The 25,430-nt window shown below is 34.9% G+C and overlaps 4 protein-coding genes and 5 non-coding genes across 9 annotated transcripts in view; 6 read left to right on the top strand and 3 right to left on the bottom strand.

Annotated features, from left to right (window-relative positions):
* LOC108771750 (muscle-specific protein 20) overlaps positions 1-9,216 on the bottom strand; it is a 30,294-nt gene extending 21,078 nt beyond the window's left edge. The window contains exon 1 of the mRNA XM_018537114.1: positions 9,078-9,216. Within this exon, the coding sequence (XP_018392616.1) occupies positions 9,078-9,101 (24 nt within the window). The 5' untranslated portion in view covers positions 9,102-9,216. The remainder of the gene's footprint in view (positions 1-9,077) is intronic.
* On the top strand, positions 1,542-6,235 carry LOC108771751 (muscle-specific protein 20). Its single transcript, XM_018537115.1, has 4 exons — positions 1,542-1,611; positions 4,981-5,180; positions 5,265-5,385; positions 5,770-6,235. Exons 1-4 carry the CDS (start codon positions 1,606-1,608, stop codon positions 5,947-5,949), a joined length of 507 nt encoding a protein of 168 aa, XP_018392617.1. The 5' UTR covers positions 1,542-1,605; the 3' UTR covers positions 5,950-6,235.
* Positions 9,217-10,556: 1,340 nt separating the features above from the next.
* Positions 10,557-10,638, top strand: TRNAL-AAG (transfer RNA leucine (anticodon AAG)). Its single transcript has one exon. It is a non-coding gene; the product is annotated as a tRNA-Leu (tRNA).
* Positions 10,639-17,157: 6,519 nt separating this feature from the next.
* Positions 17,158-17,229, top strand: TRNAW-CCA (transfer RNA tryptophan (anticodon CCA)). Its single transcript has one exon. It is a non-coding gene; the product is annotated as a tRNA-Trp (tRNA).
* Positions 17,230-17,532: 303 nt separating this feature from the next.
* On the top strand, positions 17,533-17,614 carry TRNAS-AGA (transfer RNA serine (anticodon AGA)). Its single transcript has one exon. It is a non-coding gene; the product is annotated as a tRNA-Ser (tRNA).
* Positions 17,615-17,935: 321 nt separating this feature from the next.
* TRNAD-GUC (transfer RNA aspartic acid (anticodon GUC)) lies at positions 17,936-18,007 on the top strand. The gene has a single exon. It is a non-coding gene; the product is annotated as a tRNA-Asp (tRNA).
* A 390-nt stretch (positions 18,008-18,397) lies between these two features.
* On the top strand, positions 18,398-18,471 carry TRNAT-AGU (transfer RNA threonine (anticodon AGU)). Its single transcript has one exon. It is a non-coding gene; the product is annotated as a tRNA-Thr (tRNA).
* Positions 18,472-18,760: 289 nt separating this feature from the next.
* LOC108771742 (uncharacterized) lies at positions 18,761-20,967 on the bottom strand. Its single transcript, XM_018537105.1, has 4 exons — positions 20,962-20,967; positions 20,112-20,379; positions 19,516-19,757; positions 18,761-18,968 (listed from the first exon to the last, which is right to left on the bottom strand). The coding sequence occupies exons 1-4, from the start codon at positions 20,965-20,967 to the stop codon at positions 18,834-18,836; spliced, it is 651 nt and encodes a 216-aa protein (XP_018392607.1). The 3' UTR covers positions 18,761-18,833.
* Positions 20,968-21,897: 930 nt separating this feature from the next.
* emei (transmembrane protein 161-like emei) lies at positions 21,898-24,889 on the bottom strand. Its single transcript, XM_018537056.1, has 11 exons — positions 24,594-24,889; positions 24,315-24,418; positions 23,974-24,229; positions 23,732-23,811; positions 23,431-23,646; positions 23,064-23,180; positions 22,855-22,995; positions 22,605-22,779; positions 22,413-22,509; positions 22,151-22,314; positions 21,898-22,040 (listed from the first exon to the last, which is right to left on the bottom strand). The coding sequence occupies exons 1-11, from the start codon at positions 24,594-24,596 to the stop codon at positions 21,921-21,923; spliced, it is 1,473 nt and encodes a 490-aa protein (XP_018392558.1). The 5' UTR covers positions 24,597-24,889; the 3' UTR covers positions 21,898-21,920.
* Between the last annotated feature and the right edge of the window lie 541 nt (positions 24,890-25,430).

Genomic DNA, 25,430 nt, shown 5'->3' with positions numbered 1-25,430 from the left:
ATTTTGAACAGGCAGACGCATCAGTAAGTCGCTCCAGACATTTACGCAGATCCGTCGCATTACTTGGAAACAGCGACGATTGACGAAATCTAAACTCGGCGGTGGCATCACCCTTCGAAGTGGACGAGGTCCAGAAATTATGACGTTCACGTATCGGCGTTTCCATCTGGCGAATGTCCACGTATGTTAAACATACGCGGCAAATTGCACCCACTTGTTCGAATTTTTTCGCTTCACAGAAATATTCCATAAGATGACGAATTCGTTAAAAGTCGCAAGCGATATTTCGTAATGTTCAGCTTTGAATCTGCTTCTTGTTATATCTCCTTATTTCTCTATCTATTTAGACAAATTGAAAATAAATATTCCTCCCTCCCTATTGAAAGTAAATATCTATTTGTATCTATTTCGATATTAAGCGATAAACTGATGTCCTTGAAATGATCTTGAATCTCTTTTCAAAGTGGAAAGTGAAGCTCAAATGTTTTTAAGAATATATTTCGTTCTCTTTCTCTGTCGTTCTTTAAACACGTTGTATTGATTATAAGTGCAAAAATAAGTCTTACGACTAATGTGCGCGATCGAACACGATAAGGCAAACTGTATACTATACAATCTTGCGAATCGCTGAACTGGTTCCCTTTATGCATTTTAAACTGTTTAAACAATTAATGCTAAAATGCTCGAATATTTAAGATTATGATTTAGAGAACACGTCCTATATGCACACTAAAAATAGAGTGCTACATCAGATGTTACGCAGCTGTCAGTATAAGAAAACTTTCTAACTTGTCAAATCACGAAATTCTGCTAAAAGTAGCTTCATAAGTGGAAAGAAATACATTTGCATACATATATATACATATATTGTGTAAATTTCTTAATTAATTTCATACATATGTTGAAAAAATTTACTAAATTTTAATAAATATTCTATTTATTAAAAATATAACTAATTATTGAACATTTATTTGCGTCAGTAAATAAATATTTGCCGATTGAAAGAAACGATACTTAAATCACATTGTATAAGATTCTTGTACTAAATAAATATATGTTTACACTTAGCAAGTATTTAGTACTATTCGAACAAATATATTTATTGAAATTTAGGACATTCCTTTAGTGTGTAAATTTATTTATATTTCCAGCAAATCTCACACATAACATTTATATTGTCTGGAAGTAACGAACAAAACCATTTATTCGGTTTTCAATGTCTTCCTTCTCGCACCGGAATTTTCGTTCGTCGTTATTTTGTTTTCGTCGCTTTTAGCGTCGGTGTAAAACAATATAAAATACGATGCGTCTGCAATGCCAAGACGACTTTCCCAGATCTGTCCAAAAGCGAATCATAATTTAATTTAGGGTCACGTCGTGTCCTGTAAATAGGGCCGCGGTGTCAAGATCTGGTTACGAGCGGGGGTGTGGGAATACCCACCCGAAAACTGGGCAGCGAGCCAAAAACACTTAAGTATCGGCGGAGGGGATGATACCATATAGCGTCGCGACGCGCAGCGTCCGATTTAGTTCCTACTCGACATCATCGAAGTCACCCGTAATCCGGAAAAGTCATCGTCGTCGAGGAAACAACGCAGCAACAGAATGCCGGTACGTTTCCTTCTAGACAAGAGAGACGCTACCTCTTTTTTTTTTACATTGACGATTAATCGCGATCCGATTGCGCGGCGTGACGTTTCTATTATAATAAAAAAAAAAAACTCACATTTTAATATACATCTATTTTTTATACGAGCAAAATAATATGCAGTGTATGAAATGTAAAAAATCAAGATCAGAGCTTTTATATATTTCTCTTTTATGGTAAAGGAATAATTAAGATTACATTCCGTAACGTCGTATGTAGAAGAAAGTAAACAATAATCAACCGTCAAATGTATCTTATAATGAACTTGGATTATAAAAACATACACAATTTTTATTGTTTAATTATGGATATTCGATACCATATCGATCATTCAAAAGCTTTTAATGTATGACTCCTACAGTATTTATAGTTGCGATTCAATCCATCATTCTGATACATCATTTTACGTCAGTGCTCTTCTCTGATGTATGTCTTTCTCCTCTACATCCGGTGTATTTATATCCTAACATAAATAACGTTATGCAACGTATACTCTTCGATGTTATCTCAAGATGCTGATAGAATCAAAACAAATGTGAATCGATTCGTAGCTTAACGATGAGTCTCAATAAATTTGGGCGTGGTTTGCTACAGAAAAGCTTAGTAACTATTTCTGTCTTTCTTGCGTCAAGAAGAAATTTTGCAATGTTATTTCATCCTTATATTTAAATTATTAATTATTGTCAAAAATTAAATTGTCTTTTAAAAAATTAATATTATTCCTCATCCGTTAATACGTTAGATGTGACAAACTGTTTATTTAAAAAGTTAAAGAGTGTTGCATTTGTAAAATTGAAAAGTTAAAATGTTACGTGCATTAATAAAGATCTGAAATTGCCGATTTATTAAGATAATAAAACAGATATAGAAATTACATATCTTTTTTTCTTTTTCATTATTAAACACGTCCTAGCTTATTCAACGACCGTCGTTTGTCAGCTCCATGTTCGAATTAATCATTGTACGGCTTAATTTCATATCGCCTTATTTCACATCGCAATTCATTATACAAGTGGCTCTGGATTTATGGAATTTCGCGTGAGCGAAATTCCTGGATTCTGTCCGCTGCGTTACGCTCGATTGTAATGTCCGACGACACGCCGTGATTGATCTCCAGCATCGGTTGGCGACGAATCAAGTGCGGAACAGGTGCGTGGCTTGATTTATCGCCAACCAATTCGCTAAAGACGTGAATCGTACGAGGGCCCATCTAATTTAACTTTAAATTTAGTGAGCGGCGTCCGCGTCACGTCGAAACGTCCTCGGAAACGGCGAGGCCGCGCTCACGCGAACGGAAGCCGCTCCCCTTGAAAATGGATCCTAAAATATCATCCCGAGTGGATGCGATGGGGAACACGTTGCCGGTCTGACACTTTGCAGATAAGAAGTTGGCAATTCTAAATAGACGCAGCTCCGCGGCGTACAAATTTTAAGACATTACTGTCAATCTTATATGCGGCTGATATCGGCGTAGCGAAAATTGCCAACTTTTTGCCAGAACATTGTGGATATGATTTGTATTATATTTACTCTGTTGATGCCTCAAAAGAATATTATTTTTGTTTGCACAATTCCGATTTTATAAATTCAAATTTTAGCGCTTTGCAATATCATTATACTTTAATGTTAATGTTACATTCTTAACAAATGTAATACATACATTATATTGTCAAATATAAAATAATACATTAATGCCTGTTTCTATCAATATAGTTTAATCTTGGTTTAACTTTATATAAATCATCTCTTCCCAGTTCTGAGAATTAAAAATATAAATATGATTCGAATAATAAAAGGACTCTCAATTTTTAAAAATACAATAAAATATTCAGTATTTCTGAAAATTGTAAAAAGAAGAGTAAATTGCATCGAGATTAAAGTTAATCTATATTTGTAGAAACGGACGCATAGACTGACTAAAAATAACTGCACGTGCGTTTACCGCACACAATCATGAGCGAATCGTAATGTATCGTGCACATCATGCGCTCAATTAGGATCAATTAACGTCGCCTTCATTTTATTCGGAACAGTTTTGGCTGAAACCACATACGAGATATGTAGATTATACTTGTGCAGTTGCGCTTCCCAGACGGCGATCGCGATGTTATTACAAAATTGCATAAGACATCCATTGTATCTATATCGTCGATGTCTAAACAACACCGTCGTCTCCCAAAATATCGCGTGTATGAGCGGATTGCGAGCCGCAAAACAATCACAACTGTGTTTATCGCGCGCCGAATTCGCTTTGAATCAACGGCTTTTCAGGGTTGCCATTTAATTTTGCTATAAATACTGATTTATAGTTTCGACTGAGAGATGCCAGATTCCGTTTACGTCAGGCAGCTGTTTGGATCATAAATCGTCTCGTGTGAACGTTAGAAATTCGGAACTCGCGAAAGCTATTAAAACGTTATTCGTTTTTCACGAAACATTTGCCGTGAAATTGTTGTGAAATTTATGCGTCTGGTTAAAGCGCAACTAATTACACTAAAAAAAAAAAGACTTTAGCTTAATAGCTACCAAATGTTTAATGAAATAATGCTAATTAAATATTTGGTTAATATATCTATGACCAAAAGTAATTTTCCTAAATATTTAGTATCTAAGTATTGTCAAACGGTTTGGTAATATTATTTGTTACAAAACTTTTTTCAATATACAAGCTTACGAAAATAACTATTATTTTTTATGCAACGATTTAATGCATATCGTTATTTATGGAAATAATAACATTTATAAGAGAGAACACGTATTATAATAATACATTTTTAACATAAAAACTTTTTTATTAATCCATTCAGAAGATTCTCCATTGTACATGTGAATCAAGATCGCAATTTATTGTAAACTAAATTCATGCGGATCTGCGAGACAGATGTTCGACAGTTTAACACCATTTTGCCAGTTTTCGTAAAAGCCAAGACATCAGTCGCCGTATTTTATTTTCGATGTTGGACTTTACGCGGGTAATCCTACACCACCACTCACCGCGGTCTATTTCTGATACAGTCATTTTTAAGACATCCACTAAGTAAATGCTCACATACACACGATCCGCGTGGGAATGTATTTTACAATAAATTTTATGCCCATTTCCCATGTATAGATTAAAATTGTCTGTGATTAACTCATTTTTAACTTTTCCTAATTTTTAGAAAGAAAAACTAGAACAAAACGAAAAAAGTGAATTGAACAGAAATTAATCTAGGTTGATAACGAAATGGGCATTAAACAATGAGATGAAAGATAATGTTAAAAATAATCGCGCTATGTGCGAAAAAGTTAATTTATATGTAATATATTACGATTACATTATATCCTTTCAGGGTCGTAATAAGGAACAGGAAGCAGAGGTTCTTGCCTGGATCGAAGCTGTGTTAGGAGAGAAACTTCCACCAGGAAACTACGACGACATTTTAAAAGATGGTGTGGTCCTTTGTAATTTAATCAACAAACTTGCGCCCGGATCGGTTAAGAAGATTCAAAGTAAGGGCACCAATTTCCAGCTGATGGAAAATATTCAAAGGTAAGCGAGAACAAACTAATTTCTTTTATTATACTTCGCATAGCCATTTTTATATAACTTTACATATGTTTTGCTACTTAATAGATTCCAGGCGGCGATCAAAAACTATGGTGTCCCGCAAGAAGAAATTTTTCAAACCGCGGATCTCTTCGAGAAACGTAACATCCCTCAAGTTACCCTCTGCTTATATGCCTTAGGCAGAATCGTGAGTAGTTTGCAATAATAATTTGATTAAGATCGTAAATATGGATAATAAGATATGTATATTATTCTTAATATATTTTTTCGAGATATAAAAAAGAAAGAAATATAATAAAAAAAACTTTTTCTATGGAACGAATACTTATAATTTTTAAATTTGTAGAAAAAGAATCAAGTTTTTTAAATTAAAAATATTGAACTTTTCACATATTTTAAATATAGAAAACAGTAAAAGGTTTCATATACGAGGAAAAAAATTGAAACTTTCCATTTGATGAATGTAAAATCAACACATAGCAAATCAGCATAATTTGCCACAGTTCATTTACAGCTTTAATCGTTAATACGTATTTGTGAAATTTAATTGGAGTACATGGTTTTGTAATAGACACAAAAACACGACTGGAACGGGCCAAGTTTAGGACCGAAAATGGCGGATGAGAACAAAAGAGCCTTCACTGATGATCAACTTCGTGCTAGTGAGGGTCATCTCGGCCTTCAAATGGGGTACAATAAGGGTGCCAGTCAAGCTGGTCACGGCGGCTTCGGAAATACTCGACATATGTAAATTTTTTTTTATAGAAATGAATTAACACACATCTGTGTCATACACGTCTACATTGACTGGTTAGACTACCAAACATGGAGTATGATACAATAAAAACATTGAACAGAAGTCGCATTTGTTAACCGCGCGTATTAAATGTGTGTGTGAGATAATAAGAATACTACGCTTTGAAGCATATTCTTCAAATTCATAAAGTTCGTAAAAAATTTCAAATAGTGATCTGTTTTCTTTTCATCAGTTATTATTGGCATAAATGAGACCGCGAATAATTTATACTTTTGTGTTGTGTAAACTTCTTTCTTCATAAAGATAATCATTTTTTTCATATTGTCGCGAATACATATATCCATCTCTTACACTATTTATTAATAATTTCAATTATTATCTTCTTTAGTTAATTTTTAGATACCCATGTTTAACAATTAATTTATTTTATTCTTTCATTATTTTATTCTTTTTTTTTTCTACATCAGATATTAATAATGTATAGCAATACCTTAATTTTTTATCTAGTCATGGAAGAATATATTTTTTATACGAATTCGTAACATTTGTAGTTTGCATGTAAATGTAAGTCCGAATCTGTGTCATTTATGATATTATATAGCGCTTTATATTTTATGAAGTATATGTATAATTTCTATTATACATGTACATACGCAAACAATATATCATTTACCTACACAAACAACTTTCATGTACAATCACACGCGACTTTTATATTAAATACTGTACACTATTATACAAATACAATACACACGTATTCGTTGCCGATTTTAAAATAAAATATTATAAAATGAATCAATGAAAATACGAATATTATAAACATAAGCTAAGAACATCAAGAGCTTCGTTTATTAGTATTTATAAACTAAGAACTAAAAGATACAATATTATTATCACGTTCACACAATTAAACATAAATACAAACTACATGACACATACACGTAAATCAACATTACATTACACATACTAACAGATAAAAGACCCAACCAATATTTATAAATTTAGAATATTATTTAGAAATAGTTTTTAAATTTTACAATCTGATTACCAGCTTTATCTCTATCATCTTTTGCGATTTTAAATTGTGTCATAGATATATGCATCTATCTTAATTTATAAATTAACTTTATAAATTTCTACTTTTCGAATTATATATGTGTGTAATCTACATGAATAAATGAATCAATATACATTCTTCAGAAAATTACACATTATTTTCTGTAACTTCCGTCTCACCACTCTCGTTAATTTACGTAATCTATTCTGTAAGTAAAACCTGTCGCTGTTTTAAGATGCATCACGGAAATATGTATATAGACTATAAATAAGTTTTGTAAATTTATGGTACAAACGATTAAGTGAATGTAATAATCGAGGAAACTGTCTTAGAAATACCGACATTGCATTTGGAATTAAGCCAATTTCATGCAATATTCATACACAAGTAATTTTACGGTAATAAAATTAAACGTGAAATAAACTATCTCAAACTAAAATATCGCCAAGAAGAGTTGCGATTATTAGCAAATATAACAGTTTACAAGTAAAAAATTGCGATACAAAGAATTTGGTACTTTCATTAATAAAATCCAGCGTGTTATCTTTCATCTGTTACGTACGTTTTTCTTTCACAATATAATTGTAAATTATTAGAAAAAGATCTAATTAGGCAGTGCTTATAAAATAATTAAAGGATTTTCTCGCGTTCTATCTTCCATCCGTTCTATCTTCCGGTCGTCCGTGCTATTCTTTGCACCCACGCGGGTATAAAAATATCCACTGTTTGTAAATAAATCAAACTCTCGCGATCACGTCATCCATGACACGGTTTTCTGAATTTTTCGTGGAAGCTAATAAGCTCGCTTCGTGCCAACCTGCGTGTTTCTGGCGCGGTAAAATTTAATTCCTATAACTTTTGCTTTCCTTGGCAAATCCGAGTGCCTTTCAGTTTATTTCTGGATCGCCGTGGCATACACGACGACCGCTGCTGGACTCGGGTCACGGAATATCACTTTATTTCGAAATGGAGTAGCCATATTACGAGAAAAGAGTCGTGTTTCTCATTAGAAATTGCAGCGGCATTTTAAAAGAATTTTCATTGGTATAATCAACATAATAATTATTATAGTATTTTTATTGCATTATTAATTATCGATCTACTTGCGTGATTTACACAATATTGCAAAAAGATTTGCTTATTCTGAAATTTGATATCTGAAGAAGATTATTTGCGCGTATTTTAATTCATTCCTCGTTCGACGATACGTTGGAAAATTATTTGCTTTCTTAAAGGAAGCACGGATGATAAATTTCGATTGATGATTCATAATGTTAAAAGTGTTTCCTAAATTAGGAACGCCTTAATGCGTAAATCGACGAAAATCTCACAGATTGACGTAATGTGAGTCAGCGCTTCAAAATAGAAAAGCTTTGCTTGAAACTTCAGAAGTTTTTAAAATATGTGAGAGCAGTATGTAGAGGAATCTTGTTTATGCGATATTTATAAAATTTTTCTCGCAAAATAAAAAAAAATTAATCACCTTGTTAATTAGGTTTAACGCATGTTTTGAAGCGCATCTTGATTTGTTCCGCACAAAATTTATTAGAAGTTAAAAAGACAAATTATTTTCAAACCTTTTCCAAATATTTCTCCGTAATTGTCTCGTAACTTTAATTTCTTATCTATAGTGTTATTATTATATTATAGAAAAAATATTTTGTTATCATTTGTGTTATCACATAAAGTATATATGAGTTTTCGACTAAGATTTAAAATGTAACATGAAATAATTGAACTATTAAATGAAAAGCATTTTATTATTATAAACGTTTTAATCCCTAAATAAAGCTGTCTTTTGATCTACGAAATATTGCAGAATACAGCAAAATATTATTTCTCATAGAAAACAATATTCATTTATTCCCATTCGTAGAATACAATAATTTTAAAACATTATTTCTTTTCATAATATAATTCACGGGATGAAGTGTGTCTAATAAAATGTAATAAAATAATAATCAGTGAAGTCACGGAGTTCAAGATGGACGAGATTAAAGAAGACAGACGCGGCGATGCGGTCCGTTTATCGCGTTCCGATTTCAAGAAATGGCACATAGCTTACCTGCCAGAGTGGGCGTCCAGGCATGGCGGATCCTCGGGTCTCGACGGGCCTCCTCTTCGGAAAATTATTTTCTCCACACACCGTACACAGAGTACTCTCCACCGTAGCTCAAGCTCAAGCACAAAAAGTGCGCTCCACCGCGGTCGCGCTGCGTATATATGCATGACAGGTGCGTATACGTATTGGTGGAACGTGGGGGCGCGTCTATATATGGATCACTTACTCACCACTTACTCCAGATACAAGCGCGATCCATCGAGAATGTCCGCGGGGGGTAGGGAGTATATGTGACGGAATGATGCCGATCGATTGACAGAAACGATTTCCCGATATTTTATGGGGATCCGATCTGCCGAGAACTCATACAATTATATTTTTTACGTTATATTTCAAATCTAAATTATTGTTATAATATTGATTCTCCGCTGAGAAGATGAATTTTAACTCTTTCGCCAGCAATAGAGATTTTCGAGAAGCAGAACGAATTTTTTATTGTTCGGGATTATATCAAGATCTGACAAAAATCTGATACACATTTGATAAAGCTTTAATATCGAATTTTTATTATTATAGAAGTCGAATTGAATTTTAGTTATTTTTTACATATACGTTTATAACTTTTACATATATTATGCGTATATTTCGTCATTTTATACAAGAAAAGTGATCACCTTTTTTTTTATAGATTTTGAAACAGTATAAGATATACTATTCGCATAAGTATATTTATATGCGACCTTCACGGATGAATCAGATTCTTTCGTCAGAGGAATGACAAGGGGAGGAAAGCGGGCAAAGAGCGGAAGAATGAATAAGAAAGTAAATAGGTGCTCACTAACGAAAATTCGGGAACATAATTTTCCCAGACAGCACGGAAAATCCATTGAACATCCAGACTTGGTTTCATTCTGATCCAAATGTCTATAGACTTACAATGAATATTTCAAAAACATACATTATTCAACATACAAAGTACGTGAACGTTTTAAAAATGTTTATCTCATGCAAAATATTTTCTACGTCTACAGTCTGCTCGCGACTTGCTGCTTTCACTGACAAGAGAAAATATTATACAAGATCACAACGAGTTTTACTTCTGTTATTTTCGGTAATGAACATTTACCAAATTAAAGTTTAGAAGCCTACAGAAAGAAAAGAGGACCGATAAAATCGGCGAAGGTGGTGGAGGGCTTCTGGCTTGTGATGCTAGATTTGCCATGAGACAAACATTTGCAATATACAAATACTATTTTGAGCTAGAAAATTTGTAACGAGCTTTCCGAACAAGTTAATGTATTACAAATTTTTCAAATACGATATCAATTTAAGAAAATATTAACTCCCCCTCTGCTTCTCTTTCGCGTTTCCCTCCGTTTTCCATGATTGCGTTGAACGGGGATCACGAACAAAACGTACTCTGATTTCCCCGGGAATGTTTCACGAGGGAACAGCCGAAAAACAGATCACCCTGACGGCGACGGTAGCGTGGCCGAGCGGTCTAAGGCGCTGGTTTAAGGCACCAGTCTCTTCGGAGGCGTGGGTTCGAATCCCACCGCTGCCATTTTTTTTTTTTTTCCTCTCCTGCCCCACGCGCCTGCGGGTGGTACGCCGCGCCGTAACCGCGGCCTCGCGCACTGGACCGCACGTCGTGCGATTAACGAGACGCAATGGTAGCGTCTCCTTCGAAGGTCCAATGGGTTGCGTCGGCACGCGGCGCCGTGGTTCACACCTATCAGGCTAACATGCGCCGCGAGTAGGTAGGTTAACGTTTCGGCCGTTTCTGTAGGCGCGACATCTGCGGAAGGAAAGGGCCACTTTAACGAGCTCCGCTTCGTCGAACGAGCAGAAAACTGCCCGTCGAGAACAATCGACCTTCGCGTAAACATTAGTCGAAGAAAAGTATTCGTAATACACTCGAGTGTATTTGGTCAAATTAGATTTGCTCGTCTCCTTCTGAGGATGACAAATTTCTTTTCTGTGAACTTCTATAGTTTATATACATATAACTCAAGCAGAACGAGCTACAATAACGTCAAAATCACGTTAAAATGAATCATAAATGAATCGGAAATAACTTTTAACGATTATTTTGGAGTCATTTTGATATAATTTTTGATGCGTCATGATGACCTGTGTCGTTCTGCTTGGGTACATCTCAAAAGTTCAAAATTCGCAATATAAAATATAGACCATGTACCATCCAGGCGAAGAACAAGACCGTTGATGAAACGAACGTTCTCGTAGCCGAGATAAATGCAAGCAGATTTATTCATAAAAGTGTGCAAATCTTAATTAATTCAACTCCATTCCTCTCGTCGATATATCACTGGCGCATGTTTTCGATGAAGTGATGTACAATGCAGAATATTGTCTGCGACGTGGGAGTCTTTAGAGAGAACAAGACGGGATTCCAAAGCTCGAGATATAATACGTACGGAGCAAAGGAACGTATGCTCCTTACGGAAGCTCGTTCGCGGAGTCCCCATGCTCTTGCGAGCAGATGGGATCCTGTTGATGTTGTTGTCGTCGGGGGCTCGCCATTCCTGCCCGTTTCGGTTAAAGAGGATCGTTATTGAACGCTTTTATAAAACGGCCAAGGGGAGAACGAAACGCACGGCTGATATACTTAGTATAACAATAATAATATCGGCGTCGTAGAAAAAAGGAGAACGGAAGTGTGCTCCGAGGCCACGTGGTATCCTGATACAGGTTTCATTCAAAAGATGCTTCGACGGACCACGCCCAATTAACACGTCCTTGCAGCTCGATATGTCATAAATGGATATTAATAAACATACGTTTATAACTTTCACATAATGTTATTATCATTATTATTATTATTAGTGCATTGTAACAAATAAAATGAAATTATTATCCAAGACAGAACAAGTTACGTCGAAATGACGTTAAGAAGAATCGTAATTGATTAGAACGTGACAGTCATCATTTTGAAGATTTTGATGTTACGATGGCTTGTGTTCTGCGTGGATATGTACGTGGAAATGTATTGAATAAAATATTGCTGGCAAACTAATGAACAATACACGAAATAATTGTAATACATATATGGAATCACAAGTACATTAACGCATGAAATTTTGCACACATATCGGAGTATTTGGCGCGCATATTTCACGATTAAATGTTCGCACGTTATGGCTCTGTTGTTTATTCAAACAATATTATTTTTATTATTGTTATATAATAATATATTATTATTTACTGTTAGATTATTATTTATTATTGTTATTCGGTAGACTTAATACATTAAGCTATGAAATCTATTTTGCCACGACTTACAATTGGACAATTATGAAATGTATTTTCATAATTGTCCAATTGTAAACCGTGGAAACTGCAACCGAAAATTTAATTTCATTTGAACAAGGAAAGGTTAGAGGCAAGAAGTAAAATATATTATTCCTTCGACATATTCGTATGTAGACGTAAAACGGTATTCATATTTTTTATTTAAAACTGTTTTAAGTACAGTCTGAAGATATCTTGAACTATAATCACAAAACCGTATGAGATTAGCATCTCAAAACGATCTTGAAATACGAGCAGACTATACACTAACAAGAGACTGGTACAACCATAAAATGTTGAGCAAATCCAACATTCAATTAAAATGACAAAAAATGATTTTATTTTTTATAATAAAAATAATAAACGTAGTAAGTGTTACTAAACATAATAATATAATCAACAGAGAGTTTGCTAACAATTATTAAATATTTAAAATATTATAGTAAAATTGTGTTTAGTTACCGAACGTTTGATTAAAATTATTTTACTCAACATTTATAGTAACTATATACTATGTATATTACTAGATTCTTTTTTTCAGTAATTTTTTCAGACTATCGACCGTAGACTGTAACGGAGAAACGCTCATTAATTATCTCAGTCCCTGCATCATATAAGATAGGTTCATCTAACGCGTCTACGTATTCTTCTTCTTCTAGTTCCTTGACCGCAATGAAGTGCGAAGCGTGCTCACATCCCATAGGCCGTGCGTTATCAGGGTAGCATGAACATTGGCCTTTCTCCTCTCTCGTACAGTTGAGCGTCATTCGCGCGGGTTGTCTCATTTGGCCCCTCCTCGCACCAGAGCAGCACGCGGAGCGAGGAAGTCGTCCGGGTGTACGCGTTCTTGTATTACCTATGGTACCTACTTTCGTCCGAAATCATTTCCGCTTGATGGAAATTACCGACGTAGTCATGATAACTATACATGTGTCACAATGGATCAGCATATGTATATTTATATTGTATTTGATACATGTACACAATTTTGTGACTATAATTAAATTAATAATTTAATTTAATTAATACTGTTATAACAATTAATTAATTTAATTAGTCATTTTTGCGTAGCATTACTATAACGTCAACTATTATTTTATTATCATAACGTGAGAAAAATTCTCAAAGCCTGATTAAGATTTTTATTTCAGGGTAGCGTAAAAGATTCGCTGTAAGGATTAAGTCTTGAAATTAAAAAAAAAAAAGAATTTACTAATATTTGTGAGATACATACATATAATATATCAATAATACTATTAATAATATTAAAATAAAATAATAAAACACATAGTAAATGTATGCAGTATACATATACAGAGTACTGGCAACTTGGTTAATCTAATTAATCTAATATATCTTAATGCGTTACAGATGTTTGACAGATTGAATAGGCATCTCACAAAGAAATTCTTTCAGCATACGAACGTGCTTTGTCCTCGTCATATCTCGCTGCACAGTCTATCTGCCATATCGCTACTTATCTTACGTAACGCGTCCCCATACGCTACGTCATAATGTTACAAGCCACTCCCTTCAAAACAGCACCGAAAGGTAGCCAGGACATGCGATCGAGTGCTCGATTACGCGCACAGCGCTAAACGCGACTCCTCGTCGGCCTATCGTTCCGGTTACCCCCGCTCGTCCTCTAGACGCTAATTTACACGTGGCCCACGAGAATAATCTGCAGTCAACGAGCAGAATGGACATAATCAACAATTTAACCGAGCGGCGAGCAGGAGCACAGCAACAGCGAGTAGGAGGGCCAAGGAGCGTGGCCGCAGCCGGCCGCACCGCGCTCGCAACTCCTGGCCGCTTCTGTTCGCCGTGGATCGGAAAGACACAATTTTGAGGAAGAGCGCGCGGGCCTCTAAGCGTCGTCACGGCGCAGCCATACCCCATTGGTCCACGGCGATCTCTTTCCACCGCTTATTGGTTCATTGACTCCGGCATGGACGGAAATTTCGGCAGGGCTACCGGGCCCGGCAAGCCGCCGCGCTGGCACAGCACGAATCCCTATCGCGCGGCGGCGACGCGCGGCCGCGACCGACGCGCGGCCCGTCTCTCGTGCTCGCCTCGCGGGAGTCGGCGGGACCGTCGTCCACGGGGACAGTGACACCGTTTTTCCCCAAAATCGGCATTAATAACGCGCGATTCTCCGCCGCCGTCGCCCGTCGCCACTGCTGCCGACTGGGACGACGCACGCGAATGCCGACTTTCGACCGCGGGTTTCCACCGCGGTGCAGTTGCTCGCCGGACCTCGCGTTCTACATTCAACTATGCGACACGCGAGTCGTGTAATCTCGCCACCGCGGGAACAGCTCCCAAACGGATCGAACGTTATTACGTTTTCCCCTAAAATTAAAGCTGCTTACGGGCAGGAGTGGGGACTTTACCTGCAACGAGGCAGTGTGTACGTACATATACAGGGTGACTCGCGCGACACATTGGAGTACGCGATGACGTCTTGCTGACATTTACGACGACGCGGCAGAAAAGTCGAGTTCGCGTAATTGACGAGTCATGAATAGGATAAATCGAATGCCTACTGATCTCTTTGCACTTAATGCGATAAATATATCGTATAAATGTGTCTTGTATCGTGAGATACTAAGTTTTATTTTATGTAAAGTTCGGATATACTATATTAAAGTTTTTGAACAAAGTATTTATTATGGAGAACTTTACATAGATTGTTAGCAATTCTTATTACGATTATAGTTTTTAATGAATAATAATATATTATTATGCGAACAATTATTTACTAATCGCGTTCTGTGTTTTTAGAGTTCGTTTCATACTAAAAAAATTATTTTTGTACATCTTATTAATCTTGCTTTATTAAATGTGTATTATTCATCGGAAGTTAAACGCAAACGCATTAACTTATAAAACACCGTTTCATACAATATAATCGATATGTAATAGTATTATATGTATAACATATAATCTATATAGTCTATATTTATCATATTACTGTACTGAATGTACCTTACAAAAATTTAATGTTGAAGATAGTGATTAATTACTTATTTTGTTCAGTGCTTTCAATATTTAAAATAAATAATTAATCACCGTCTTTTAAATTTTTATAAAGGTCAGTCAGTACTATATATGATAAATACAGACTATATACGTAATATTATTATATGGTATATCTTATACTGTTTAATGTTTGTAGTATTCAAAATAAGTAATTTTCAATATCAAGTTGACTAGTATTAATTTGGATTTTTATAAGAACTATAAACCTTGGAGAAATATATTGTAATACTTAATAAAATGTCGAATTGGTTAGTAATTAGTTACTTATTTCGAGTATTAATAACATTGCTTTCAATACTCAAAATAAATATTAATCATTAACGAATCTAATATTTACAATATCAAATTTCTCTAAAGAAATATATTATACAGTTCTCTGTATTCACATACAGATACGTTGAAATCAGCTCATGCCACTTGATTTCGATTCTGCGGAAGAGAATCAATCGTCCACGCGACTCCACGATACACCCAGTACATAATCTCGTGCGTGCACACGTACATATGTAACGCACGTAGGTCGGCGTTGTTGACATCAGCGCTTCTATCGGCGGCGTCGTGAGATTACGGGCGGCCGCATGCGTTCCTGTTGAAAAAATTCCTCACGGGCGAAAGTCAAGGTATGATAGAACATCGCCGGCAAGCCGGCCGGCTTGGGAGCCGAGAGAGTGGAGAGAGATCCGCCTCCTTGTGCCACGTGTTACCCTGGCAGCAGGAGGGGCTCGGCGAGACAACCCGCGCGAAACTCTGTTCAACGTAGGGAGAGCAGCCGCGCCGTACGACCTCCTGCCGTCGCATGCCGTCCGGATAACGCGGTGCTCGCATGCGGGATGTGAGCACGCACCACGTGCTCGTCACCGGGTCTGGGCGACCGGCGAGAGCTGGGGTGACGGCGATCGACGATCGCGCACCAATTCCTCGCGTCGTGTCTCGCCTCGCCGCCGCGCTGCGTGTAAACGCTATGGCGATGTGGCTGATGTAGCGCGTTCAATTTCTACCGCCACGCACACATGCGACCGTTCCTCGCGGAGCGGGGGACACGCAGTAGCGCGCGTTCACGTATCGATCGTATAGGCGGGTATATCGCCGTACACTCGGAACACTCGAGTCGAGCTATCTATAAGCGCCGCTAGCGGTGTTGGCGTCAAACGGATCCGAGATCCGACCGTGACACGGTAATGTTAAGGCTGGAGCACAGCACTTTGCGTAATACATAACACATAATGCATAAAATGTGGAGAAAATATAAAGAAAGTCAACCATTTGGGGTCTTTTATTTGCAACGCGTTGACTTCATTGTCATTTAATTTGATTTATTCTTAAAGCCATTTCTAATATTACTCTATTCTATAAACGGAGTAAACGGAGAAGCTTAAAAGATGTATGCCCACGAGAGCGATCCTTTATTTTCCTTGCAGTATAAATATTATAAATTAAAAGGCATAAAATAATCTAAGTAATTGAATAGAGAAATAAAGAACTTTATGGGATAGTGTGTACACACACGGTGTATTTCGAACGAAAAGAGCAATATTAGGGTCACTTGTTCTTCATTCACCGAATACAGAATCACTTTAATACACCGGAAAAGTATAAGAGTCATTTTTATTGTCGTTCGATGTAAAGTTCATGGAATGCAGTGACGCGTAATAAGAAATGAGATCATTCGCAGTATCTGATCATATCGAGATATGAATGTATTCCTTACTCGGCAGCGAGTCACCGCCAAGACTCCGTGGCGCAACGGTAGCGCGTCTGACTCCAGATCAGAAGGTTGCGTGTTCAAATCACGTCGGGGTCAATCGTTAATTTTTGTCAACGCTTCCGGTGAATTTTTATGCTACCGCCATTTTTATTTGCTTTTTTTTTGCAATGACGCCGTTCAATGACGCAAAAACGCATCCTCGTATACTCTCGTATCACAAATACCGAAGTGAATGACACTAAATATCGTGGATCTGAAATTACAATTAGTATCGAGCCAGTATAATATACCACATATATTATATTCATATATATAATATTAATAAAATGAATACTCTTGAGGTGCATTGAAATATTTATGCTACATGGTATCTGTATTTCCAACAGATACCTCCGTGCAGCAGTCGTGGCCGAGTGGTTAAGGCGTCTGACTAGAAATCAGATTCCCTCTGGGAGCGTAGGTTCGAGTCCTACCGACTGCGTGAGATCATGGGAATTATTTTTGCTACTGAATATCCTTTTTTTTTGTTACAAGACGGAATACAGCAGAATTATTATTTTATTATTATTATTGTTTTTTTTTTTTAATTAATAATTGTTAGTGCGGAATATAATGATTCAACTTTATTGGCTGAACATCCATCGTTAATATGATGAATAATGACGCAATTGAATGAAAATTTTAAATTATTTTTAAATGTTTCACAGTTACGTAAACATTTAATTATGAATATTTATTATTATACACAGCTATTTATTGTAATTTCCTAGAAGTCGTATATTTTAGAAGCCTAAATAAAAATTCCTCGATAGTATAGTGGTTAGTATCCCCGCCTGTCACGCGGGAGACCGGGGTTCGATTCCCCGTCGGGGAGGTTTATTTTTGTTATTTTTTCTCCCATTTTTGATTCAAATCAAAACGAAGTGTCTTATATCAAATATATCCAGCATAAATTAATATAGAAAAAAAAATAGGTACAATGTTATTTTTAAGTTCAGATTACGCGCGCTTATTATTGTGTGAAATTTTTAGTTCGACTTCAATCCTTCATTTATAATTGCAATCCTGTTCGTGTCTTCCGTTTGACATTTGTCAGAGTTTCTGTACTTATGCATTTGTCAATTATACAGTTAACTGAATAATTTGTGACCTGAACTATGTTCTGATTAATAATATAATATAATATAATCGATACAGTTATAAAATTTGATAAAGGCATAATTAAGAATACTTATGGAGTTAATAGGTCGAAAAAGAATTCGTAGGCGCCGTGGCTTAGTTGGTTAAAGCGCCTGTCTAGTAAACAGGAGATCGGGGGTTCGAATCCCCCCGGGGCCTAGCGGAATTTATTTTTTTTTCATACCGAGATAACAATGTCTGTATAAGTATTCTAATATTGTGTGCCCTAGCATATCATATTTATGTAAGAACCTATTGGCTAAGACATCTATTACAAATTTTATTTTGAACTGCAGTTGATTATTTATACAAAATAACTTTCTAATTACGACTTTTAAATTTAATATATTTAATATAATTTAATATATAAAATACTTAAAAATACGTTTATATAAAACTTATTTATATAATTTTTTAATAATAAATAGATATGTATGCATGTGTTCTGTACTTGAAAAATTATATCAGCAGAAATTGTTCTTGTTATAATAAACGTTGTATTATTGCTATAATATTTGGGATCAGAAATCGAACTTGTATCCATTTCCAGAGACCTTCACGCGCGCGACCGATGGGGCGGATGAATAAGCGATACCCAGTAAATTTTGCGATTGTTGTTCCGTTTGCTGTTTCTGCTGTAACTGAGCCTCAGACACCTGTGCACAATTACTATTAACAAAAATCACGTTTAATAACCACATATGAAAATTATTATCCTTTACTATGCATAGGAAAAAACCTTTGAGAAACAAATTTTAATAAATATTTAATTGAATAGTGTCAACTCAACAATTACTTATAGCAAATAAATATTGTATTTACTTAATGAAAAAAATTATTGTTAAATTAAATTAAAACGGTTTTCGTACTAAATAAATGTGTATATATATATATCTGTATATTTAGAAAATATTTAATTAGTACTATTCAAACAAATGACTTATTATAATTTAATATATTTTATTTCGGTATATGTATAAATAATTCAACGGCTCGTCGATAAAATAAAATTATGTGATATACGATCATCACTGTAATGTAATCGGCAAGTATGCCGTATTGTCAAAAAATATTACATACAAAAATATATCATAAAATGTATGTATGTTTTTCAAAAATAATTAAGGTCTCATATCACATTGTAAATGCATCGTCTAAATATTCTAAATGTGTTCACTTTTGTTTCTGCATGATGAGACCTACCTGTTCCGATGGAATCGTGTGCAGCTGTCCTTGTTGAGCCTGTGCCAATTGTGCCTGACGAAGGGCGAGCAGTTGCGCCAATTGCGATTGATAAATCGCTGCGTTCGGCTGATACGCTTGCAAATACGCTTGCTGCGGTTGCTGGGCGTACGCTAATGCGACCCCGGGATCCGTCTGGGCCTCATACACCAACGGTCCGGGCCCGGGCACAAAATTCGGAAGGATTCCGCTCGCGTAATATCCTACACAACGATTGAAACGTATATATTAAGTTGTGTTCACTCAATCTCTCTCTTTCTAGATTATAATTATGTTTTTCAACTTTTGTGAGTTGCGTATCTCGCAGTATTCATGAAAACATAGACGAGGTATTAGATAAGTCATATGAATACATTTATATTGACTTTATTAGATTAATAATATTTTCTTTATTAAATATTATAGGAAAAAGAAATAGAGAAAAGAATTCGAGACCTTCCGATTTGTACGCTAAGGAATCACTAAAGGATGTCGTTATGATCGCTCGTGAATTGTAAAATACTTGTGTACGAAAAAAGACTTTTGCGTGTACTGTTTACTATAATATAAGCACGAACCTAAGCCTGGATTTCTTTGAGCGAGGGCTTGTGCGATACTTGGCTGAACCTTTTGTATTAGCTGAGGATTGCCGATGCTGGAGGCGAACGATTGATGAGAGCTGGGCCCAGCGAATGCGAATGACGTTTGCGTTAATCCTGGTCGGACGAAACTGAAGGAAGTATGTTGCTCCGAACTACCTATTACATTTGTCGGTTTCACCCCGGCTTGAATGGGTGGCTCGGCCGTGACGAGACAATATATCGCACTTAAGATAACCGCGTATTTCTGCAATTCGCAATTTCTGAGATCAGTCGAGGCAAATGTGATATTTGATTAGGGTATGTAATATAGCAAGTTTCTGAAAGATGATATACTAATATCTATACTTACGTAATAAATATCTTTAAAAAAAACATTACAACAAAGATACACTATGATAATTGTAATAAAAATTATATGTTACCATTACTATAATTTAATTATTGTAATAATAGTTAAAAGGAATTGTCAATTACAATTATAAAAATTATCGTTATCTCATTGTAATAATTAATGTTATGTTATAATTATCGTCCATTTGTAAAAATTACTATACAGAATCAAGATTTACATAAATATTTCTCAAATGTTTAAAATTTGAACCGACATATACATTTATTAATTCATTTTTCCAATTCATTATTGATATGTTAAAATTAAAGCTTGTATTTTTGAAAGCTTTTCTGGACATTTTTGTCGCACTATGTTCGCGTGAATCTTTCTTTATTTTTAAAGCACATTCTCAAAATTGGACCTTTCAACGAAACATCCCGTTTCAATTGAAAAATGAGACACGAAAAATCGAAGTGTTCTCTTCGCCTTACTCACCAACATCATGAAAAATCGCGCAATCTATCTTGTAACGTACAATAAAGAGGAACGGTATTATCGCTGGTAAAAATCACGGCGGTATTACGGCGCGACGAAACCCCATGGGGAGCTATATACCACGGAAACGGCTGGTACGAAACGTGAGATGCATCCGATCGACATCATTTCATCAAGACACTTTCTCCGGGATATAAAATGTCGAACAATCCGTGAATCATAATCAGACGACACGTAAGTTTCTTTAAAATACAGATGACAGACGAAAGCCATGGAATGACAAGGTTCCTGCAAAAATGTGTCATCTATTTATAATAGCAGAAAAAAATGGGTATTTTTTAAATTGAGACCGCAAACAAAATAATTTCTTCCAAGATCAAGATCGCTGATAACAGAGAAAGTCGCTTTCGAAATGCTCAATGCGACAATAGTGTGGGTGTATGGTGAGTATTAATTGCGATGTGATGAACGATTTTAGAATTTCAAGTATCTAATCAGTAGTGATTTCGTTTCTATCATGGCAAATATTTATTTTATACTGTGAATATAAGATCCTTTTAATAATATATTTTCGATTATATAATCTTCAATCGTATATTTGATGAAAACAATAAACGATTGCAAATAATATTCTACATTTCAATTTAATTCTATTTTATTTGCATATTACGTAAATACATGTTGCACGTTACTACACCATAATCATGTTTTTAACACGATTATCGTTTTGATTTAAGTCCCAGAGTGTCTTTATTTACAATACAACTATTGTACTATTTATTGCCATACGCATTACAAAATTTTACATTATCAATAGCCGTTATCTTAATTATTTGGCGATGGATGTTAAAATAGGTAATCTGAAAATATGTATCTCAATGGATAATGCTATGTCTAATTAATGAATGAAAATTTGTGCGACGTGACGTCTGGATATTTTTTTCCTCCAACAGATTATTTCATATGTTCGAGAAGTACGACAGATAAAACATGCCCATGGCACTGGTTGATAATAATGCGAAGCAACTCCACCACGTTGCTAGTCCTAAGACGCCTCTGTACACATCTGTGGTAAATATCTGTAATAAATAAGACATATTTTTTTGTACCAATGTTTTAAACATTGTTTAAAAGTGCCCTCTTTCGTGATAAAATTTAATATTTTTTAACGAATATCTTAAGACGTTACTTGTTTTAATGAACCTAGCGCGAGTTGAACTTCTTCAGCAGTTTGTACAACAGTCTTGTCGATATTATCAATATTAACTGTAGATGATAGTGACTTCGATAATTCATCTGCTGGGCATTCTTCCTCTAAGGTTCCTTTTAAGATACCTTCCCAGGTAAAACCACCTGATCCAAAAAGATATATATGTATGTATGTGTGTGTGTATATATATATATATATATACATCATTAATAAATTGTATATTTCACAATATTTTTCATACCAAGTGTTTTGTACAAAAACGTAAAAAATAAACATATAATTATGGGAACAACAAATTGTAGCGCCACTACACATAAATAATAATATACAGCTGCAATCTGCAACAATAAAAGAAATTTGTTTAATTTCTTAGCAAAGAACAGAACTTTCAATTAAGATAATTAAGTATGCAATATCATAATATTATACAAACCTTTGCCTGCAAATCAACATTAGTTATTCGGCCAGCTTCTTTCTTTTGAATCTCTAATCTCTGAATAGCGAGATTTAAATAAGATTGTAGATATATCGGCATGAGTACAATTTTTAATAAACTGGTAATAACAATAATAATCAACCTCAAACTTTCAAACCTTGCTACTGTCATTCTGTAATTAAAATTTTTAATATTTTTCCAATTTATTTAGATATTAATTTGTTATTTTCTTTCAATGTCAACTTACAATGGAGCAGTCATACCACTGAATATTCGAACAGTCAAATAATCTCTACTTATAGGTGTAATCCATAGACTGACTAACAAAAGTGGCGAGGCATAACTAATATTTGCTATTAGCACTAATAACTTATTATCTTTATAATACCTGCAATTATTTCCATGTATACTATCAGCACTTAATACTTCAATTAAATTAAATTGAATTTATCTTACCTCAATGTATCCCAATGCATTTTTGATGCCCTTAATCCTGGGAAGGTAAACAAAGATCCCAGTAAACCGCACCATATAGCAAGAAAAAACTTTAAAACAATTTTTGAGGCTGGTCCCCTATATTAAATATATTATCAGTAACGTTAATAATAAATTTAAAAAAATTACTTACAATAGAAATAACTATTATTTAATTTTTAATTAGACTATTAAATATACTTTATTAAATTATTCTTAAAAAATGTATTTAAAGTTGATAGATAATAAAGACCTATTATTGAAATATTCTTTCACTAATAATATCCTATACAAACAATAAAAGATACAATAGAGATTTAAAATTATTTATTCAATTATTTAAACTTACGTTGAAGACAGCCCTTGAGTATCTAAAAAACGAGAAGCACTATGATTGAAACTTGTATATGCTTTTTCCAGCCCAATTTCCAACTTATTTTCATCAACTATGAGTACCATCATAGCAATAAGAAGATATGCAAATCCAGTAACGATACATGTGGATCTTTCACCAACACTTTCTTCACCCTTGAAATATTGTATCCAAAGGGAAAGTAATACTTTACTATAAATTTATAAGGAAGCAATAACTCTCTTGGAAAACGAGAAGTTTTACAGATTTTCTGTCAATATTTTAATTCAAAGGATACAATGCAAACCCTAAAACTACCACACACCATAGTATACTGAGATTAATTTCATCTTTGATTGGATACAAATAATTGTACACCTGTTAAGTAAATAAAGAAAAAATGTTAGACAATATTACAAAACATGATCAGTTATACAGAATATTAATATTAGTTAAAACATTGCAATTAAGGATAAGCATTTTTATTCGTAGAGACAAATATTTGTATTACTTAAAGAGCAGCAATTAAAAAGCACTAACCTCTGTCAGTACATAAACAATGACAGCATATATAGAGAAGTCCAATAGCCACTGATATTCTGTGTAATATTTTAAGTTTACTACATCAAGAATAGTTATTTTTGCACTTTCGAGCTTGATATCTAGATTTCTAGGGACATGAAACACATCTCCCACTTTGCCATTCTCGCCGTGTTTTCCTCTCTTTGGTTTTTCTTTCGGTACACCAGCTAATGTTCTGAGTTGCTGATCTGTAGGATACAGATATCGTGTCAATCTGTGCAGACAGAAAAACAGAGATGACAGATCTTATCATTCTATTACTATCCATCATTTATATAATTATATGTGCAGATACGTACCCTGTGGAACATAAGATCCATCTCGCAAAGGAAAAATGTGGACTCAACTTTTGTATGATACTAACCATTACAAGGGTGATGACCAATTGCGCTCCTAGAAGAGCCTGAAAGAAATGTCATTAAACACAAAACGAAAATACAAGACATAAACATGGGGACAGAAAAGAGATAAGTCCAAAACATACAATATATTAAAGAAATAGAATAAGTTTAAAACAATCGTTACAACCGGGAACACGTGATTTCTGTAAGACATATTGTTTTCGTCGTTAAATTTACCATTCTTAAAATGTATCGGTAGTAGGAAGTCTCACAAACAGGATCGCTCCATCGGAAGCGACGATGGTCTCAATCAATCCTGAAAGACGCAACAGCGAAATACGCCCGATTTGCCGCGAGTAATATTTGCTCTATCATCTTAAATGGAGTACGCCGGTCGCGAGCTGGTTTTATAAATAGTTATAACCTGGCCACTGCATAATACACCGAGCACTGCCACTGCCTCGCATGGGCCAACACGAGGTTATTTCAGGTTATTTCCAGTTATCCACAGTTATTATATCGCTACAACCGCTGTAGCGAGGAACGCCGTCGACACCTAGTCAACAGGGCCAGCAGCATCGCGGTAAAATGTGATGTGTAACCGTGCGCCGATCACGTATGCTCATATGATTATTCGTAGAATTTACTCTATAATTATTCATTATTATTATTGTTATTATATAATTCAAAGAAAAACATAAAAGGCACATATCAAAAGTCAAGCAAAGTTACTAAATATGGAACACAAATTAAATTATATATTCAAAATTTACATAATGTAAAAAACGTTCAAACGGTTCGAGTCACGATCATCAGTGAACAACGCATCTGCAAGTTAAATTGACATATCAAATTGTTTTTCGAGCTTAAATTAGAAGTCGAAATATTCACTGAGGGTGACCCGAAGAGAACGCGAAACGTTTATATTGGATGTATCGTAAATTTTGTGTATATGATATATGTATATATTTGCATTCCGCTATGCTTAATTTTCATTTATCCTGACTACGTTTTTTTGGGGAGAATTTTCCAATATTAAAAGAGAGTAATTTGATTATTATATATTTTTATTTA

This window comes from Cyphomyrmex costatus, unplaced genomic scaffold, assembly GCF_001594065.2.
Source record: "Cyphomyrmex costatus isolate MS0001 unplaced genomic scaffold, Ccosl1.0 scaffold164, whole genome shotgun sequence".
Lineage (NCBI taxonomy): Eukaryota > Metazoa > Arthropoda > Insecta > Hymenoptera > Formicidae > Cyphomyrmex > Cyphomyrmex costatus.
This window is presented reverse-complemented; position numbering and strand designations above follow the sequence as displayed.

Coding starts and splice junctions, on each gene's coding strand:
- LOC108771751 (XM_018537115.1), top strand. Junction 5,181..5,264: donor CTGATGGAAAATATTCAAAG/GTAAGCGAGAAC, acceptor GCTACTTAATAG/ATTCCAGGCGGCGATCAAAA. Junction 5,386..5,769: donor TATATGCCTTAGGCAGAATC/GTGAGTAGTTTG, acceptor GTTTTGTAATAG/ACACAAAAACACGACTGGAA.
- LOC108771742 (XM_018537105.1), bottom strand. Junction 19,758..20,111: donor TCAAAGAAATCCAGGCTTAG/GTTCGTGCTTAT, acceptor ATCGTTGTGTAG/GATATTACGCGAGCGGAATC. Junction 18,969..19,515: donor ACACGATTCCATCGGAACAG/GTAGGTCTCATC, acceptor AATTGTGCACAG/GTGTCTGAGGCTCAGTTACA.
- emei (XM_018537056.1), bottom strand. Junction 23,647..23,731: donor GTAGTTTTAGGGTTTGCATT/GTATCCTTTGAA, acceptor ATAAATTTATAG/TAAAGTATTACTTTCCCTTT. Junction 22,041..22,150: donor CGCTAGGTTCATTAAAACAA/GTAACGTCTTAA, acceptor TATTTATTACAG/ATATTTACCACAGATGTGTA.